Consider the following 19,939-nt stretch of genomic DNA (forward strand, 5'->3'; position numbering starts at 1 on the left):
GGAAGAGGAGGAGGGAGATGAGGGGTAGGGCGGGGAGGTAATGGGGATGAGGGGAGGAGTTGGGGAAGGGGCGAGTCCAGCTGGACAGTGACAGTGACAGTTTAACCGTCTTCCTCACCTCCAGCGGTCAGCTGACTGGCACGTGACAATGATCGTCACGTGACCGCCTGCAGCCGGGGCCCGGTCGCTCGGGAGTGGCAGAGGTGGACCAAACGGAGTCGGTTACCGGGGCGGGGGTGATCCGGGTAAGGAAAACGCAGGTTCTCGCTTCTGGCACGAATTGAAATGTTCGCGCGGAATGTGAGTGTGCGGTGTGAGCCTGAACCAAAATGTTCGCCTTTCGGTGTTAGGCCAGACCGGCCTGGGATCAATCACAGCAGCCGGATTGTGACCCGTCCCTTCCTGCTACTGTGATGCTCGGCTGCAAAAGTCCCACCTGCTTTTCTGTGTCTTCGCTTTCACTGCTGTAGCATGCAGTACTGGTTAGGTCGGCTTTGATTTTTGAATTCATTTCTCTGTATTGAAATCCTTCCGTACTTTCACTATTGCCTATCTCTCATCTCCACTTCACAATTGTTTGGCTCACAGAGTTCTGGTGCCTCTGTTGGTAAACATTCTTTGGGCTGGGGTAGATAGATTTTCGGTTTTTTTAAATTGACGAATATGGAGATTTGAAGCCCACGATGGTAGTGAAGATCAGATTTAACAGGACATTTGGTCAACTCTTATGTTTACACTCCTCAGCTCCAACATTGGCTTCTCAACCCAATGTTAATTGCGCCACCTTTGGTGCCATTTAGTGATGTCAGAAGTCTTTGCTGATGAAGGAGCAATGCTCGGAAAGCTTGTGATTTCAAAACAACTTGTTCAACTATAGTTGAGGGTGTGCTGCTGGAAAAGCACAGCAGATCAGACCAGCATCTGAGGAGCAGGAGAGTTGACGTTTCAGGCATAAGTCCTTCATTGAAAATGAAACCAGTGGGCTGGGGGTGCTGAGAGATAAATCGGAGGGGTTGGGGTTGTGGGGGAAGGGAGCTGAGAATGTGATAGGGATGTGAAGGTGGGGCGAGAAAGTGGTAGTTGAGAGAGGAGGGTGGAGCAGATAGATGGGAAAGGTGATGGACAGGTCAGGAAGGCAGTACTGACTTGGAGGGTTGGGACTGGGATAATGTGGAGGGGGAGGGAAAATGAGGAAATTGGTGAAATCCATTTTGATGCCGTACGGTTGCTGTGTCCCAAGGTGGAATATGAGGTGTTCTTCCTCCAGGCGCAGGTGCTAAGGGTTTGGCGATGGAGGATGTGCAGGACCTGCACGTCCTTCATGGAAAGGGAGGGGGGAGTTGAAGTGTTCAGCCACAGGGCGGTGGAGTTGGGTGGTGCGGGTGTACTAGAGATGTTCCCTGACAGGACGCCAACTTGTGGATCGTATGTCCCTGATGTAGAGGAGACCACCTCGGGTGCAACAGATACAGTAGATGACATTGTTGGAGGTACAGGTAAATTTCTGCCAGATGTGGAAAGATCCTTGGATGGAGGTGAGGGGGCAGGTGTTGCACTTCCCCTGGTGGGGAAAGGTGTTGGGAGTGGTGTGTGTGCTGGTGGGGGGTGTGGATCTGACGAGGGAGTCAGGGAATGGTCTCTCAGCAATGCTGATAGGAGTAGAGATAGAAATATATCTTTGGTGGGGTCTGTTTGTAGGTGGCGGAGAATAATGCGATGCATATGGAGGTTATTGGGTTGGAACATGAGGACCAGGGGTGTTCTGTCATTGCTGTGTTGGAAGGGCTGGGGTTTTTGGGCGTTGCTGCGGGAAATGGAGGAGATGCGCTGGAGGGCATCGTTGACCACGTGGGAGGGGAAATTGTGATCATTGAAGGACATAGAACATTACAGCACCGTACAGGCCCTTCGGCCTTGATGTTGTGATGCCCTGTGAAACCAATCCAAAGCCCAACTAACCTACACTATTCCATTCTCGTCCACGTGCCTATCCAATGATCACTTAAATGCCCATAAAGTTAGCGAGTCTACACCTTATGGAGGCAGTGCGTTCCACGCCCCTACTACTCTGGGTAACTACACTAATTCTGAGACTTGTCCTATATCTATCACCCCTCAATTTGAAGCTATGCTCCTTCGTGCTAGCCATCACCATTCTAGGAAAACTGCTCTCACTGTCCACCTGATCTAACCCTCTGATTATCTTGTATGTCTCAATTAAGTAACCTCTCAACCTCCCTTCTCTCTAACAAAAACAGCCTCAAGTCCCTCAACCTTTGCTTGTAAGACTTACCCTCCATACCAGGCAACGTCACAGTAAATCTCTTCTGAGCCCTTTCTAAACCTTCCACATCCTTCCTATAATGCAGTAACCAAAACTGCACAAAATACTCCCAAGTGTGGCTGCACCAGAGTTTTGTACAGCTGCAGTATGACCTCATGGCTCTGAAAGTTGATCTCTACGAACAAAAGCTAACATACCGTATGTCGTCTTAACAACCCGATCAGATTGGGTGACAACTTTAAGGGATTTATGTACATGAACACTGAGATCACTCTGCTCATCTACAGTACCAAGAATATTACCACTCGCCCAGTACTCTGAATTCCTATTACTTCAAACTTTTCTGCATTAAACTGTTATTTTCCACCTCTCAGCCCAGCTCTGCAGTTTATCTATGTCCCTTTGTAACCTACAACATCCTTCATTACTATCTACAACTGTACCAACCTTAGTGTTGTCTGCAAATGTCCTAACTTAATCTTCTACATCCTCATCCAGGTTGTTTATAAAAATGACCAACAACAGTGGACGCAAAACAGGTCCTTGAGGGCACACCACTAGTAACTGAACTCCAGGATGAACATTTCCCATCAACCACTACCCTCCGTCTTCTTACAGCTAGCCAATTTCTGATCCAAACTGCAAAAGCACCCTCAATCCCATGCCTCTGTATTTTGTACAGCAGCCTACCATGGGGCACCTTATCAAATGCCTTGCCTGCAACTCAGAAAAAGACATATTAAACCCCACTATATCCTGTTGATCAATCAATTCTTGATCTGTATCATAATGTTATTTCCTATTCCATGCTTTAACTTTGCCTACTTGTGAGGGACCTTATCAAACGCCTTCTGAAAATCCACATACATTTTTTTAAAAAAAGCTAATGGACAAGATGTTGAGTGTGATTTACCATTTATTTTTCTTCTGGAGAGAGAGATGTATCATTACCTTCCAGTTTTTAGTTCCACTTATTTTCTTGTTGACCACATTAATTACCTGTCATTTAAATATATGGAGTATAATTTAAGAGTTTGCAGATGATTTGCAACTCAGGATTGTAGAAAACATTAAGAAAAGTGAAATGAAACATATTGGGGAGAATGAGTGTCAACTGAGCAGTTATAAAGAGGAACAGAGTTGTGGGAATGTATATATTCTGAAGGATTTGAGTAAAACACAAATGATGTGAAACCTTTTGAAAGCTTTGGTTTGTCTTCAGCTAGAGTTTGGTGTTCAGTTTTGAGCACTGATAGGAGGGTATCAAGACTTGAGAAAGTTGCACAGGTGATTTTAAGAGTACAGATGAGAGCAGGCTTATCTTTGTGGATTCTACATATTGACAAGATAGAGTAACTTGCATTTTGAATGTGGAAGACTTTGGCTCAAATTAAGATTATTGAGTGGAAACGGAGCTAAAATAGTCTAATTAAAGGCAGAGATGTTCTAAGCAATGCATGTTCAGGCTGTCATAGAACATGGACCAATACAGCACAGTACTGGCCCTTTGGCCCTCGATGTTGCACTGAAACTGATCTGAAGCCCATTGAACCTACATTGTTCCTTTGTCATCCATATATTTATCCAATGACCATTTAAATGCCCTTAAAGTTGGCAAGTCTACTACTGTTGCAGGCAGGGCATTACAACGCCCTTACTACTCTATGTAAAGAACCTACCTCTGACATCTGTCCGATATTGATCACCCCTCAGTTTAAAGCAATGTCCACTCATGCTAGCCATCACTATCCAAGGAAAAAGTCTGTCACTGTCACTTATCTAATCCTCTGATCATCTTGTATGCCTCTATTAAGTCACCTCTTCATAATCCTCACTCTAATGAAAATAGCCTCAGGTCCCTCAGCCTGTCATAGAGATGTACAGTATGGAAACAGACCCTTCGGTCCAACCCAAACTAGTCCCACCTGCTAGCACCTGGCCCTTATCCCTCCAAACTACTCCCATTCATATACCCATCCAAATGCCTCTTAAATGTTGCAATTGTACCAGCTTCCACCACATCCTCTGGCAGCTCATTCCATACTATCCTCTGCATGAAAAAGTTGCCCCTTAGGTCAGTTTTATATCTTTCTCCTCTCACCCTAAACCTGTGCCCTCTAGTTCTGGACTCCCTGACCCCAGGGAAAAGACTTTGCCTTTTTATCCTACCCATGCCCCTCATAATTTTGTAAACTTCTATAAGGTCACCCCCAGCCTCCAACGCTCCAGGAAAAACAGCCCAGCCTGTTCAGCCTCTCCCTATAGCTCAGATCCTCCAACCCTGGCAGCATCCTTGTAAATCTTTTCTGAACCCTTTCAAGTTTCACAACATCCTTCCGATAAGAAGGAGATCAGAGTTGCATGCATATTCCAACAGTGGCCTAACCAATGTCCTGTACAGCCGCAACATAACCTCCCAACTCCTGTACTCAATACTCTGACCAATAAAAGAAAGCATACCAAACGCCTTCTTCACTATCCTATCTACCTGTGACTCCACTTTCAAGGAGCTATGAACCTGCACTCCAAGGTCTCTTTGTTCAGCAACACTCCTTAGGACCTTACCATTAAGTGTATAAGTCTTGCTAAGGTTTGCTTTCCCAAAATGCAGCACCTCGCATTTATCTGAATTAAACTCCATCTGCCATTTCTCAGCCCATTGGCCCATCTTGTCCAGATCCTGTTGTAATCTGAGGTAACCCTCTTCACTGTCCACTACACCTCCAATTTTGGTGTCATCTGCAAACATACTAACTGTACCTCTTATGCTTGCATACAAATCATTTAAGTAAATGACAAAAAGTAGAGGGCCCAGCACCGATCCTTGTGGCACTCCACTGGTTACAGGCCTCCAGTCTGAAAAACAACCCTCCACCACCACCCTCTGTCTTCTACTTTTGAGCTAGTTCTGTATCCAAATGGCTAGTTCTTCCTGTATTTCATGAGATCTAACCTTGCGAATCAGTCTCCCATGGGGAACCTTATCGAACGCCTTACTGAAGTCCACATAGATCACATCTTCTGCTCTGCCCTCATCAATCCTCTTTGTTACTTCTTCAGAAACTCAATCAAGTTTGTGAGACATGATTTCCAACGCACAAAGCCATGTTGACTATCCCTAATGAGTCCTTGCCTTTCCAAATACATGTACATCCTGTCCCTCAGGATTCCCTCCAACAACCTGCCCACCACCGAGGTCAGGCTCACTGGTCTGTAGTTCCCTGGCTTGTCCTTACCACCCTTCTTAAACAGTGGCACCACGTTTGCCAATGTCCAGTCTTCCAGCACCTCACCTGTGGCTATCGATGATACTAAGACCTTCCCTCCATATTAGGCAACATCCTGGTAAATCTCTGAATCCTTTCTGCTGCTTGCATGTCCTTCCTTTAATGCAGCAATCAGATCTGTACGCAATACTCCAAATGCAGCTGCACCAGTTTTGTACATCTGCAACAGGACCTCTTGGGTCTGAAACTCAATCCCTCTACCAATAAACACTAACAAATCATACGCATTCTTAACAACCCCATCAACCTGGGTGGCAACTTTCAAGGATGTATGCACATGGACTCTGTGATCTCTCTGCTCATCCAGGAATCTTACCGTTAGCCCAGTACTCTGTATTCCTGTTACTCTTTCCAAAGTGAATCAACACTTTTCCACATTAAACTCCATTTGCCATCTCTCAGCCCAGCTCTGCAGCTTATCCATGTCCATATATAACCTGCAACATCCTTCTGCACTGTCCGCAGCTCCATCGATTTTAGTGTCATTCACAAATTTACTAACCTTTCCTTCTATGTCCTCATCCAGGTCATTTATAAAAACAACAGATCATTGCAGTATACCACAAGTAACTGAACTCCAGGATGAATATTTCTCATCAACCACCACCCTTTTGTATTTTTTCAGCTAGCCAATTTCTGATCCAAATCGCTAAAGTACCCTCAATCTCCCCATACCACTGTATTTTCTGCAATAGCCTACTGTGTGGAACCTTTATCAAAGCTTTACTGAAATCTATATACACCACATCAACCACTTTACTCTCATCCATCTGCTTGGTCACCTTCTCAAAAGAATTCAGTAAGGTTTGTGAGGCATGACCTATCCTTCATAAAACCATGTTGACTATCCCTAATCAAATTATTCCTTTCTAGATGATTAAAAATCCTATCTCTTATAATCCTTTCCAAAGCTTTGCCTACAACAGAAGTAAGGCTCACTGGTGTATAATTGCCAGAGATGTCTCTATTCCCCTTCTTGAACAAGGGGACAATGTTTGCTATTCTCCAGTCTTCTGGCAGTATTCCTGTAGACAATGACAACATAACGATCAAAGTCAAAGGCTCTGCAATCTCCTGTCTAGCTTCCTAGAGAATCCTGGAATAAATCCTGTCTGGCCAAGGGGACCTATCTATTTTCACGCTTTCCAGAATTACTAACACCACCTACTCATGAACCTCAATCCTGCCCAGTCTAATAGCCTTTATCTCCGTATTCTCCTCAACAACATTGTCTTTTTTGAGTGTGAATACGAAAAATATTCATTTAGCCCCTTCTCCTATCTCTTGGACCCCACGCACAGCTTCTCATTGCTGTCCTTGACAGGTCATAATCTTCAAGTCATTCTTTTATTCCTGACATACTAGGGAAAACTTTTGGGTTTTCCTTGATCGTACCTGCCAAAGGTTTCTCATGTCCAGTCCTGGCTCTTAGCTCTCTCTTTAGGTCATAGAATCATAGAGATGTACAGCACAGAAACAGATCGTTCAGTGCAACTTGATCATGCCGACCAGCTACCCCACCCCAATGTAGTCCCACCTGCCAGCACCTGGCCCATATCCCTCCAAACCCTTCCTATTCATCTACCCATACACACACACGCACACACCCACACACAAATGTTGCCCCTTAAGTCGCTGTCATATGTTTCCCCTCCCACCCTAAACCTGCGCCCTCAGGTTCTGGACTTGCCCACCCCAGGGATAAGAGTTTGTCTATTTACCCTATCCATGTCCCTCATAATTTTATAAACGTCTATAGGTCACCCCTCAGCCTTTTACACTCCAGGGAAAACAGCCCCAGCCTATTCAACTCTCCATATAGCTCAAATCCTCCAACCCTGGCAACATCCTTGTAAACCTTTTCTGAACCACTTCAAGTTTCACAGCATCCTTCTGAGGAGAAGGAGACCAGAATTGCACACAATATTCCAGGTCCTTCTTGACTAACTTGTAACTCTCAAGCACCCTAACTGAACCTTCATGTCTCATCTTTACACAAACCACCTCCTTTCTCTTGACAAGATCTTCAACATCTTTAGTAAACTACAGTTCCCTTGTTCAACGACTTCCTGCCTGCCTGACAGGTATATATTTAATCAAGGACACACCGTAGCTGTCCCTTGAATAAGCTGCACATTTCAATTGTGCCCATCCCTTGCATTTTCCTTTCCCGTCTTATGCATCCTAAGGCTTGCCTAATCGCATCATAAGTGTCTTTCCCCCTATATACCTGTCCCTTTCCATTGCTAAAGTAAAGTTAACCTAGTTGTGGTGACTATCACCAAAGTGCTCACCTACCTCCAAATCTAACACCTGGCCCATTCATTACCCAGTAACAAATCCAGTGTGGCTTCTCCCCTTGTTAGCCTATCTACATACTGTCAGGAAACTCTCCTGCACACGACGGACAAAAACTGACACATGTAAAGTACTCGAACTATAGTATTTCCAGTCAACGTTTGGAAATTTAAAGTACACCATAACCGCTACCCTGGTACTTTCACTCCTATCCAGAATTATCTTTGCAATCCTTTCCTCTATGTCTCTGGAACTATTCGGAGGCCTATAGAAAACTCCCAACAGGGTGACCTCTTCTTTCCTGTTTCTAACCTCAGCCCATACAACTTCAGTAGTCGAGTCATAGAGATATACAGCATGGAAACCGACCCTTTGGTCCAACCCATCCATGCCGACCAGATATCCCAACCCAATCTAGTCCCACCTGCCAGCACCCGGCCCGTATCTTCCAAACCCTTCCTATTCATATACCCATCCAAATGCCTCTTAAATGTTGCAATTGTGCCAGCCTCCACATCCTCTGGCATTCCATACACATACCACTGTCTGCGTGAAAAAGTTGTCCCTTAGGTCTATCTTGTATCTTTCTCCTCTTACCCTAAACCTATGCCCCCTTGTTCTGGACTCCCCGACCCCAGGGAAAAGACTTTGTCTATTTATCCTATCCATGCCCCTCATAATTTTGTAAACCTCAATAAGGTCACCTCTCAGCCTCTCCCTATAGCGCAAATCCTCCAACCCTGGCAACATCCTTGTAAATCTTTTCTGAACCCTTTCAGGTTTCACAACATCCTTCCGATAGGAAGGAGACCAGAATTGCACGCAATATTCCAACAGTGGCCAAACCAATGCCCTGTACAGCCGCAACATGATCTCCTAACTCCTGTACTCAATACTCTGACCAATAAAGGAAAGTACACCAAACACTGCCTTCACTATCCTATCTACCTGTGACTCCTCTTTCAAGGAACTATGTACCTGCACTCCCAGGTCTCTTTGTTCAGCAACACTCCCTAGGACCTTACCATTAAGTGGATAAGTCCTGCTAAGATTTGCTTTCCCAAAATGCAGCACCTCACATTTATCTGAATTAAACTCCATCTGCCACTTCTCAGCCCATTGACCCATCTGGTCCAGATCCTGTTGTAACTCTCTTCGCTGTCCACTACACCTCCAATTTTGGTGTCATCTGCAAACTTACTAACTGTACCTCTTATGCTCGCATCCAAATCATTTATGTAAATGACAAAAAGTAGAGGACCCAGCACTGATCCTTGTGGCACTCCACTGGTCACAGGCCTCCAGTCTGAAAAACAACCCTCCACCACCACCCTCTGTCTTCTACCTTTGAGCCAGTTCTGTATCCAGATGGCTAGTTCTCTCTGTATTCCATGAGGTCTAACCTTGCGAATCAGTCTCCCATGGGGAACCTTGTCGAATGCCTTACTGAAGTCCATACAGATCACATCTACTGCTCTGCCCTCATCAATCTTGTTTGTTACTTCTTCAAAAAAGTCAATCAAGTTTGTGAGACATGATTTCCCACGCACAAAGCCATGTTGACTGTCTCAAATCAGTCCTTGCCTTTCCAAATACATGTACATCCTGTCCCTCCGGATTCAGCCCAACAACTTGCCCACCACTGAGGTCAGGCTCACTGGTCTATAGTTCCCTGGCTTGTCTTTACCGCCCTTCTTAAACAGTGGCACCACATTAGCCAACCTCCAGTCATCCGGCACCTCACCTGTGACTATCGATGATACAGATATCTCAGCAAGAGGCCCAGCAATCACTTCTCTAGCTTCCCACAGAGTTCTCACGTACACCTGCTCAGGTCCTGGGGATTTATCCACCTTTAACTGTTTGAAGACATCCAGCACTTTCTCCTCTGTAATCTGGACATTTTGCAAGATGTCACCATCTATTTCCCTACAGTCTATATCTTCCATATCCTTTTCCACAGCAAATACTGATGCAAAATATTCATTTAGTATCTCCCCCATTTTCTGTGGCTCCATACAAAGGTCACCTTGCTGATCTTTGAAGGGCCCTCGTTACCCTTTTATCCCTAATATATTTGTAAAAACCCTTTGGATTCTCCTTGATTCTATTTGCCAAAGCTATCTCATGTCCTCTTTTTGCCCTCCTGATTTCCCTCTTTAAGTATACTCCTACTTCCTTTATACTCTTCTAAGGATTCACTCGATCTATTGTCTATACCTTGACATATGCTTCTCTCTTTTTCTTAACCATACCCTCAATTTCTTCAGTCATCCAGCATTCCCTATACCTACCAGTCCTCCCTTTTCACACTGACAGGAATATACTTTCTCTGAATTCTTGTTATCTCATTTCTGAAGGCTTCCCATTTTCCAGCGAATTTACCTTTACCTGCGAATATCTGCCTCCAATCAGCTTTTGAAAGTTCTTGTCTAATACCGTCAAAATTGGTCTTTCTCCAATTTAGAACTTCAACTTTTAGATCTGGTCTATCCTTTTCCATCACTATTTTAAAACGAATCGAATTATGGTCGCTGGCCCCAAAGTGCTCCCCCACTGACACCTCAGTCACCTGACCTGCCTTATTTCCCAAGAGTAGGTCGAGTTTTGCACCTTCTCTAGTCGGTACATCCACATACTGAATCAGAAAATTGTCTTGTACACACTTAAGAAATTCCTCTCCATCACACTATGGCAGACCCAGTTGATGCTTAGAAAGGTAAAATCCCCTACAGTAGCTACCCTATTATTCTTACAGATAGCTGAGATCTCCTGACAAGTTTGTTTCTCAATTTCCCTCTGACTATTGGGGAGTCTATAATACAATCCCAATAAGGTGATCATCCCTTTCTTATTTGGGTGGACCTGAGAAATAACTTCCCTGGATGTATTTCCGGGAATATCCTCCCTCAGCACAGCTGTAATGCTATCCTTTATCAAAAATGCCACTCCCACTCCTCTCTTGCCTCCCTTTCTATCCTTCCTGTAGCATTTGTATCCTGGAATATTAAGCTGCCAGTCCTGTCCATCCCTGAGCCATGTTTCTGTAATTGCTATGATATCCCAGTCCCATGTTCCTAACCATGCCCTGAGTTCATCTGCCTTCCCTGTTAGGCCCCTTGCATTGAAACAAATGCAGTTTAATTTATTAATCCTACCTTGTCCCTGCCTGCTCTGACTGTTTGACTCACTTCTGTTCTCAACTGTACCAGTCTTAGATTGATCTCTTTCCTCACTATCTCCCTGGGTCCCGCCCCCCGCCCCCCCCTCCACCTTACTAGTTTAAATCCTCCCAAGGAGTCCTCATCAAACATCCTTTCTGCCACAGCATTAGTGTCCTTGACTAACAATGCCACATTTGTCCCTCTTTTACCACCTTTCCTTTTCTTACTGAAACATCTAAACGCCAGAACCTGCAACAACCATCCCTGTCCCTGCTTTATCTATATCTCTGAAATGGCCACACATCGAAGTCCCAGGTATAAACCCATGCTGCAAGTTCACCTACCTTATTTCGGATGCTCCTGGTATTGAAGTAGACACACTTCAAGCCATCTTCCTACCTGCCAATACACTCCTGCGATCTTGAAACCTTATTCATGACATCACTACTCTCAACCTCCTGGAGCTACAATTCCAGTTCCCACCCCCCTGCTGAATTAGTTTTAATCCTCCCAAAGAACATTAGTAAGTCATCTCCTCCTCTTTCTCTTCCCCCCCCCCCCCCCACCGAAGAAAAGGTATTGGTACTCCTCTGGTTTAGATATAGACCATCCTGTTTTGGAGAGCCCACCTACACCAGAATGAGCCCCAATTATCCAAGTATCTGACTCCCTCCTGCACCATTCCTGTAGCCACAGGTTCAACTGTTTTGTCACCCTATTCCTCATCTGCCAGCACATGGCACGGGTACAAACCAGAAATAACAACTGCTTGTTCTAGTTCTAAGCTTCCGTCCTAGCTCCCTGAATTTCTGCCTTCCATCCCCATCCTTTTTCCTACATATGTTGTTGGTGCGTATGTGAGGAGTTTTCATTGTGTACAGATCTCTTGTGTGACGATGCTACTCCCTTAATAAGGTGTGTTGTGCTCGGCTTTTTTCAAAAGTGTTGTACACAGAGTTGCCATGATATCTAGTTTGGATGGGTTTTAGGACTAATTTGATTATAGCTAACAGATACTGCCTCAGGAAAAGTTTAAAAAGAAACACATGTACAATGAAAGGGGAGTGGCAGGTTCCTCCCCGGTCAGCTTTTCTGTGGTTTGGTTTGTTTTTGTTTTAACACTCTGGCTACTCAGAGCAAGCAGTTGTTTTTTGAGACTGGTAGATAAAGAAACCGTTTCATGGAAGAATGTGTTCCATACTGAATCTTTTTGACATCTCTCTCTCTCTCTTTCTCTCTCTCTCTCTCTTCTGTAAGACTGTGTGTTTGATTTTACCTTTCTTTTTGTCGCTGAGGTGTGTTTATGGGGATTCTTGCAGTAATTTGGAACAGCATCATTAAGGTGAGATAGTCTGTTGGGCTTTCGGATAGATTAAGTTATTCTGTATTCTGTTTTGTTTTGTTTGTGTTTTATTTGGTACTCTGTGAATAAATTCTGTTTTGTTTAAAGCCGAGGGGTTTTGACCAACTCCATCACTTCTGGAATATCAATTTTGCTTAACAGAGCCAGAAAAGTTAGGGTTTGGGCTACCTTGTTGAAAAGTTTTGAGGGAGTGTGGTTTGGTCCATAACATTTGGCACTAGGCAGTTTTTGAAAATTGATCTAGCAGTGATGATCTGACATTTGGTGCTGTCGTATAAGGCACTGTGCATTGTATGTTTAATGTGGAGTCAAAATTTAATGCATTGTTAAAGTATAGCTTGTTTGAAGCGCTGTGCATCTTCCTTTCATCCCCACATGATATTTTTGCTGGGTTACTTTATCACTTCTACATTCTTACACAGTAGTTGTGAAGCTGCCATCATGTCAACAAAAAAACTGACCAGTGAAGACTACAATGATTATAGTTCCACAGAAAACAGTCCAGACCATGACTGCTTGAGTTCTTCACCTGATAGTTCTTCACGGTCATCTGATAATTTTGGAAATTATCAGCGTATAAATGAAAGAACTGGCACAACGTAAGTGTTTTAAAGTTTTGAAGTAGAACTATTGTTTTTTTGTGAATTGTTTGAATTGCAAGTCATCTTAGTCTGAGAGGACCATAAGTTGCTCTCTGATTAGAGAGGGAAGGATGGTGCTGAGTCACTACACCACTGGGTGAGATGGAGGAGGCAGGGCCTCCTTGGTGCCCTTACCTGGTACCAGAATTGCATCTGCATCATTAGCGTTACTCTACATTACTGACCAGCCTCAAACTAACTGTTCCAACTAATCAAAACTGATTTTGTTGCTAATGTGCCTTCAAAACAGTAATTGCCCATAATTGTCCAGTTTTCTTTTTTGTTCCATACTCAGGGATTTATAAGACATCATTTGGAACCTTTAGAATCAAACCGATTACCTTCAAATGTAAGTTTAGAGAAAAGCATGGTTAATTGTTTAAAAATCAGAGTGATATACTCTAAATTTGAGCATAGTGATTGGTCATTGGTGCAATCAAGCCTAGATTCAGGCTGGCCTGATATTAGTACCACCCCACCACCCCATGGCCAAACATTTCAACTCCCTCTCCCACTCTGCCAAGGACATGCAGGTACTGGGCCGCCTCTATCGCCACTCCCTAACCACCCAACCCTAATGACCTGTCCTATCTGTCCATCTTTCTTTCCACCTATCCGCTTCACGTTTCTCTTCAAGCTATCACCATTACCCCCACCTTTATCGACCTGTCGCACTCTCAGCTACAGCCCCAACCCTCCCCCCTCATTTATCTCGCCAACCCCTCAGCTCACAGCCTCATTCATAATAAGGGCTTTTGCCCGAAACGTCAATTCTCCTGTTCCTTGGGTGCTGTCTGACCTGCTGTGCTTTTCCAGCACCATACTATCGACTGTCATTACTGTTTTGAAGAGTGCATTTAGAAATAATGAACAGAATTAATTTTTGCAACACAAATAAGTTCTCTACTGTTGTACTGTATAATCTGGTGTTTTGTTAGAATTGGCAAAGAACCAAAAGTGCAGTTTTAAAATTCTGGATTAAATTTCTATATCCAAAATATGTTTGAACGATAGGATCGTTGTATGTTAAGCAGTATTAGTTTTGTTTGCATTTCAGACCTATTGAAACATTAATTCACTTGTTGAAAGGCAACATAGGAACCGGGCTCCTCAGCCTTCCATTGGCAGTGAAGAATGCGGGTATTGTGGTGAGATACTTTCATTTTTATTAGCACTGTACAGGGCCCCTTTAGAGACTTTGGGAAAGGGGATTTTTTTTTCCTTCTCTCGATTTTTGTTTTGCTGATGTTGTCGTGTCGTAGGAGTACCTTTTTGTAATTGTTGACAGATGGGGATTTGGACACAGTTTTGAGCAGAATAGGAATAATCCATGAATACTTTCCATTATCAACTGTACATTAAATCTAAATCTTCAAAACATCACAGTATTTAAATTGGTACAAGGTTACATTCAGAAGTCAACCTAAGGGTTTTCCTGAAAATAACTGACATATGCTCCTACAAGCAGAAAGCCATCACCTGAAAGAAATCTTGTGCAGACTGGTGATGCCAAGGCTGATGCATTTTCATTGTACATTTTGACCAGACTGTTATAATATTATTTACTATATCTTTGATCTCAATCTCAGGTTTAAATATAACAGTTGCCAGTACCTATTAAGAATAGGATCTAGTGCATTTCTTTAAAGTATTATGGCTCATTAACTTACGCACTTTTCTCGTGCATTTTTAAGGAATTAATTGTCTTGAAAGCTAAATGCTGCAGATACTGGAAATCTAAAACAGATTTTGGAGAAACTCAGCTAGTCTATCAACATCTGTGGAGACAAATATAGTTAACTTTACAAATCCAGTGTGACCCTGTTTCAAAATTGATGAGTCATATTGGACTTGTAATTTTAACTCTGTCTCCCTCTCTTTCTTCAAATTTGAAACCTGCTGACCATTTGTTTTTATAGTTCCAATTTCCAGATTGATAAACTATCACACATTTGAACAAAAGATAATGGAATCTTCATTAATATTAAGCTAGCTAACTTTTCTTTTGTGTCTCTAAAGTACTGTTTTTATAACCCTTGATAATTTACTCCACTGTTCCTTTTTGTTTTTTTTGTTCCTAATGCCTCATTCCTTGTCACCTTTCTTATGTCAGCACTTGTGTATTTGTCATTGTTACAGAATTTGATATTTCTTGATTTTTAGCTGAATATATTTATCTTGAACACTTTTGGTCACCATTTTTAATTATTTCCATGGCTATACTCTTGCGTTGTCTTTGTACCAGTTTATCTTTCCAAATTCCATTCTCTTTGCCTATAAATTTAGCTGGTGCTTTCCATCTTGATCTTAGTCTTGCTTTGAACTTGAGATGTTGCAGTTATATCCATCCAGGTGAGGGAAAATTGTGTCGCAACCTAACATGAGCCTTGTGGATGTTGATGAGGCAATTGATCGCAGTTTTATTTCCAGCTGGGATAGGTGACTCTTAAATGCTGGAAGTGGTCAGTTGATGGCATTTTATTCATAGCTTGATTTATTCTATATACCTTTCATAGAATTTAAAAGGTTTCATAAACACACAAAATTTCATCTCCTTGAATGGCTTCACTCTTACAGTACTCAAATAACAGAGAGTTTCCTTCCTTACCACGTCTATAGGCACAACTGTTGCTTTATTAAACAAATCAACCACCTTGCATTACACTTGTATATGGACACTGTTGAACTGCCTCAAAGGTAAATGGTGGGATATCAAAGGAATGTGGTACTCATGAACACGTGATCCCTCTTCATACCTTGTAATTGGGTTCAGTTTAGAACTAACACTGAGTAGTGTTAGGGTTTAACTTCCCATCTTTTTCCTCTCCTTCTATTGGATCTCCAGTTGTGTGACGTGTAAAATATTTGATGAATACTTTTTTGAAAGGAGTTAAATGTGTTAAATACTTGGACGTAAACATGAATTGATCAAAAGCTTCATGGTATTTGAATGCAGAGCTGAGACTAATGTATAATTTAAAGTTTTAAATCCCTTTTTCCACAGCTTGGTCCAATCAGCCTCGTTATCATGGGAGTGGTAGCTGTACATTGTATGCATTTGCTGGTCAAATGCAGTCGCTATCTATCAGCTAAGTAAGTTTTGATTCTGCTAATTTCTGTGGTGAGCACCTGTAATGTTTCATTTTTCATTTCATTCATTTTCGCTTTCTAAGTGAAATGTAGTCCTAAGTATCTCAATTTATTCATGCATTTAAAGTAAATGATTGTTATTGGTAAGTGATTGGTTAGAAATCTAAAATTTGGCTATTTTATCAAGTTTATCAACCCTTTCCATAAAGCTCTTTCTCACCTTGGATTGCAAATTCTAAATGAACTAAAAAAAAATTCCAAATAGCACCATTTAACACATGCTCAAACTTGATCTTTATTTTTGGCTATGCCTCAGCCACCTGGACATGGTAACCCTTACGTTAAACCATCATTAGTTCTTTCTGTAATGAAATAGCAGCCTTATTGTCTAGTAGGCTTATGGTGACTTTACCTTTACACAATTGCACACTCATAAGCCAACAGTGGATAAATGAATGTTTAGGTTTATGATGAGGAGCTGGTCAACTTGAAGTGGTTTATTATTTCTTCTGGACAACTGGTTATGTTGATGGGGAGGGGGATGGTCCCAGGCTGCAGTCTGATATTGACCAGCTGGTAAATTAGGCAGAGCACCAGCAGATGAAATTTAATACACTTAATATAAGATGATACATTTTGGGAGATGTAATAAGGGAATAATATGCAGAAGAATGGTGAGTCTGTAGGAGTACTGAGGCACATAAAGTCCTTGGTGTACAAGTTCATTGATCCCTGATGGTGTCGGCACAGGTATGCAGGGTGGTGAAAACCTACAGATGCTTGTCCTCATTAGCCAGGTGTAAAAGATAGGAGCAAGGAAATCTATTTACAACTTTATAAAGCATTTAGTTAGACCACAATGGAGCAGTGTGCAGTTCTAGTTGCCACACTATCAGAAGGAGAGGTATAGAAGAGGTATAGAAGAGATGGGACGGAATGTCTCAGTTATAAGCAGAGACTCGATAGGCACGGTTTATTTTCATTTGAGCAGAAAAGGCAAGTCATAGAGATGTACAGTATGGAAACAGACCCTTCGGTCCAACTCGTCCATGCCGACCAAGTATCCCAATCTGGTCCCGTTTGCCAGCACCCGGCCCATATCCCTCCAAACCCTTCCTATTCATATACCCATCCAAATGCCTCTTAAATGTTGCAATTGTACCAGCCTCCACCACTTCCTCTGGCAGCTCATTCCATACATGTACCACCTTCTGCATGAAAAAGTTGCCCTTAGGTCTCTTTTATATTTTTCCCCTCTCACCCTAAACCTATGCCTTCTAGTTCTGGACTCCCCTACCCCAGGGAAAAGACCTGGCTTATTTACCAGATATCCTAAATTAATCAATCCAGTCCCATTTGCCAGCATTTGGACCATATCCCTCCAAGCCTTTCCCATTCATATACCCAGCCAGATGCCTTTTAAATATTGTAATTGTACCAGCCTCCATTACTTCCTGTGGTGGCTCATTCCATACACCCTGCACCCTCTGTGTGAACATGAGTCCATTAGGTCCCTTTTTAAATCTTACCCCTCTCACCTTAAACCTGTGCCCTCTAGTTTTGGGTTCCCTCTCCTGGGGAAAATACCTTGTCTGTTTACCCTATCCATGCCCCTCATGATTTTATAGGAGAAAGTGAGGACTGCAGATGCTGGAGATCAGAGCTGAAAATGTGTTGCTGGAAAAGTGCAGCAGGTCAGGCAGCGTCCAAGGAACAGGAGAATCGACGTTTGCTGTGCTTTTCCAGCAACACATTTTCACCTCATGGTTTTATACTCCTGTATAAAGTCACCCCCTCAGCCTCCAACACTACAGGGAAAATAGCCCCAGACTATTCAGCCTCTCCCTATAGCTCAAACCTTGGCAACATCCTTACATATCTTTTCTGAGCCCTTTCAAGTTTCACAACATCATTCCTGTAGTAGGGAGGTCAGAATTGCATGCAGTATTCCAATAGTTGCCTAACCAATGTTCTGTACAGCCGCAACGTGATCCCCCAAGTCCTATACTCAATACCCTGAGGACGGGATCTGATTTGAAGTTTAAAAAATGATGAAAGGCACGGACAAAGCAAACCGTGACCATCTCTTCTCCATAACAGATGTGTATTAAAACCAGGGAGTGTAAGTTTAGAGAAAATCTAAGGAAGATGTTTTCATCCATGGGGTGGTAGAAATATGGAACGTGCATTCTTTTGCAACATTTTTAACCATGTAGATGAGTACTTAGCCTACTACATTCTGGTATTTTAACTTCCAAATGCAAGTAAATGGCAATTAATGCAGTTTGGTTTTTGTTGGTTGGCATCGACCGGAAGAACCTGTTCCCGTGCTATATGAGTCTGACTCTGCAAAGTCAAATTTTCTGAACGTTATAGCTGTGACCATCCAAGCATATGGATAGTATTCAGTCACCCATTTGACTTACGGATTCCGGAGAAACTTTGGCAAATCGTGAACTTAACCATTTGCCAAAGATTGTAACTTGCTGAATTATTTACTGAGGCGTGGGTGTTGCTGAGTCGGCCAGCATTTATTGCCCATCCCAGTTGCCCTGGAGAAGGTGGTTGTGAGCTGCATTCCAAGTTCTGTAGAATTTTTGATATTAAGGTAAAAGGCTTTCACCGTGCTAATTAATCTGTAATATTGTAAGCTTTTCCTGTTCTTCCAGATATGGAAAATTGCCAGTTGCATTGCAATTAACTTTTTGTTCTGAGACATTTCTGTATTTTGTGTAAAATAAAAGTTGCATTTAAATTGTCTGAATTACTTTGGATCCATTGTTCTGTGTTTCTGACATACGCTTGCTCTCTGTTTGCCTTCTGAGGGAGTAATAGTTTTTGTGGGTATTTGATCTTGCTTCTATTCAGTGAGAAGGATGCCTTTTTTGAAATTGTCACATTGAGTATGTGGAATGCTGAGGTTTTAAGAGTGTGTTTTTAAATGTAGGTTACAGAAGCCATATCTAGATTATGGAAGCGTGGTGATGTACAGTTTGGAAGAATGCCCCAACCTTTGGCTGCAAAAGCATTCTTTTGTTGGAAGGTATTTGGATTGTTGAGATGTTCTGAGAGTTTGTAAATAGAAGTTAAAAATAATAATGTAAATCTTAAAGCAAGTAATATTTGAAATGTCAGTTTTTGATCTCCTCTTTCTCTTCTGCTTGTACTGTTACACTGCTTGGATACCATCATACAGAACATTAGAACAGGCCCTATGGCCCACTGTGTTTGTGCTGACCATGATGCCATTCTCAACTAATCCCATCTGCCTGTGGCTGGTCGGTATCCCCTTTTCCTTATTCATGTGTCTGTCTAAATGCCTCTTTAACTTTGCTAAGATGACTGCTTCTGCCATCTCTCCTGGGCCCACGTTTGAAGCATCTGCCACTCTGTTGGGGGAAACTAGTCCAGGTAAATTTAAGGTCAGGGTGGAATGTGTTGGTGAAGTTGATGAATTGCTCAACCTCCTCGCGGGAGCACGAGGTGGCGCCAATGCAGTCATCAATGTTGCGGAGGAAGAGGTGGGGAGTGGTGCCGGTGTAATTACGGAAGATCAACTGTTCTACATAGCCAACAAAGAGACAGGCATAGCTGGGGCCCATACGTGTGCCCATGGCCACGCCTTTGGTCTGGAGGAAGTGGGAGGATTCAAAGGAGAAATTGTTAAAGGTGAGGACCAGTTCGGCCAAACGAATGAGAGTGTCAGTGGAAGGGTACTGTTGGGGACGTCTGGAGAGGAAAAAACGGAGGGCTTGGAGGCCCTGGTCATGGCGAATGGAGGTGTAGAGGGATTGGATATCCATGGTGAAGAT

The 19,939-nt window shown here is 42.9% G+C and overlaps 2 protein-coding genes across 5 annotated transcripts in view; one reads left to right on the top strand and one right to left on the bottom strand.

Moving 5' to 3' along the window:
* LOC140492312 (ganglioside GM2 activator-like) overlaps nucleotides 1–566 on the bottom strand; it is a 57,471-nt gene extending 56,905 nt beyond the window's left edge. The window contains exon 1 of the mRNA XM_072591260.1: nucleotides 437–566. Coding sequence (XP_072447361.1) covers nucleotides 437–511 — 75 coding nt within the window. The 5' untranslated portion in view covers nucleotides 512–566. The remainder of the gene's footprint in view (nucleotides 1–436) is intronic.
* slc36a1 (solute carrier family 36 member 1) overlaps nucleotides 132–19,939 on the top strand; it is a 76,033-nt gene continuing 56,225 nt past the window's right edge. For 3 of the 4 annotated variants that reach the window (XM_072590453.1, XM_072590455.1, XM_072590456.1), the window contains exons 1-5: nucleotides 132–245; nucleotides 12,819–12,995; nucleotides 14,095–14,185; nucleotides 16,042–16,130; nucleotides 19,075–19,170. In XM_072590453.1, the coding sequence (XP_072446554.1) occupies nucleotides 12,838–12,995; nucleotides 14,095–14,185; nucleotides 16,042–16,130; nucleotides 19,075–19,170 (434 nt within the window). In that variant the 5' untranslated portion in view covers nucleotides 132–245; nucleotides 12,819–12,837. The remainder of the gene's footprint in view (nucleotides 246–12,818; nucleotides 12,996–14,094; nucleotides 14,186–16,041; nucleotides 16,131–19,074; nucleotides 19,171–19,939) is intronic. The other variant, XM_072590454.1, reaches the window with a different exon arrangement.

This window comes from Chiloscyllium punctatum, chromosome 20 (genome assembly GCF_047496795.1).
Source record: "Chiloscyllium punctatum isolate Juve2018m chromosome 20, sChiPun1.3, whole genome shotgun sequence".
NCBI classification, from domain to species: domain Eukaryota; kingdom Metazoa; phylum Chordata; class Chondrichthyes; order Orectolobiformes; family Hemiscylliidae; genus Chiloscyllium; species Chiloscyllium punctatum.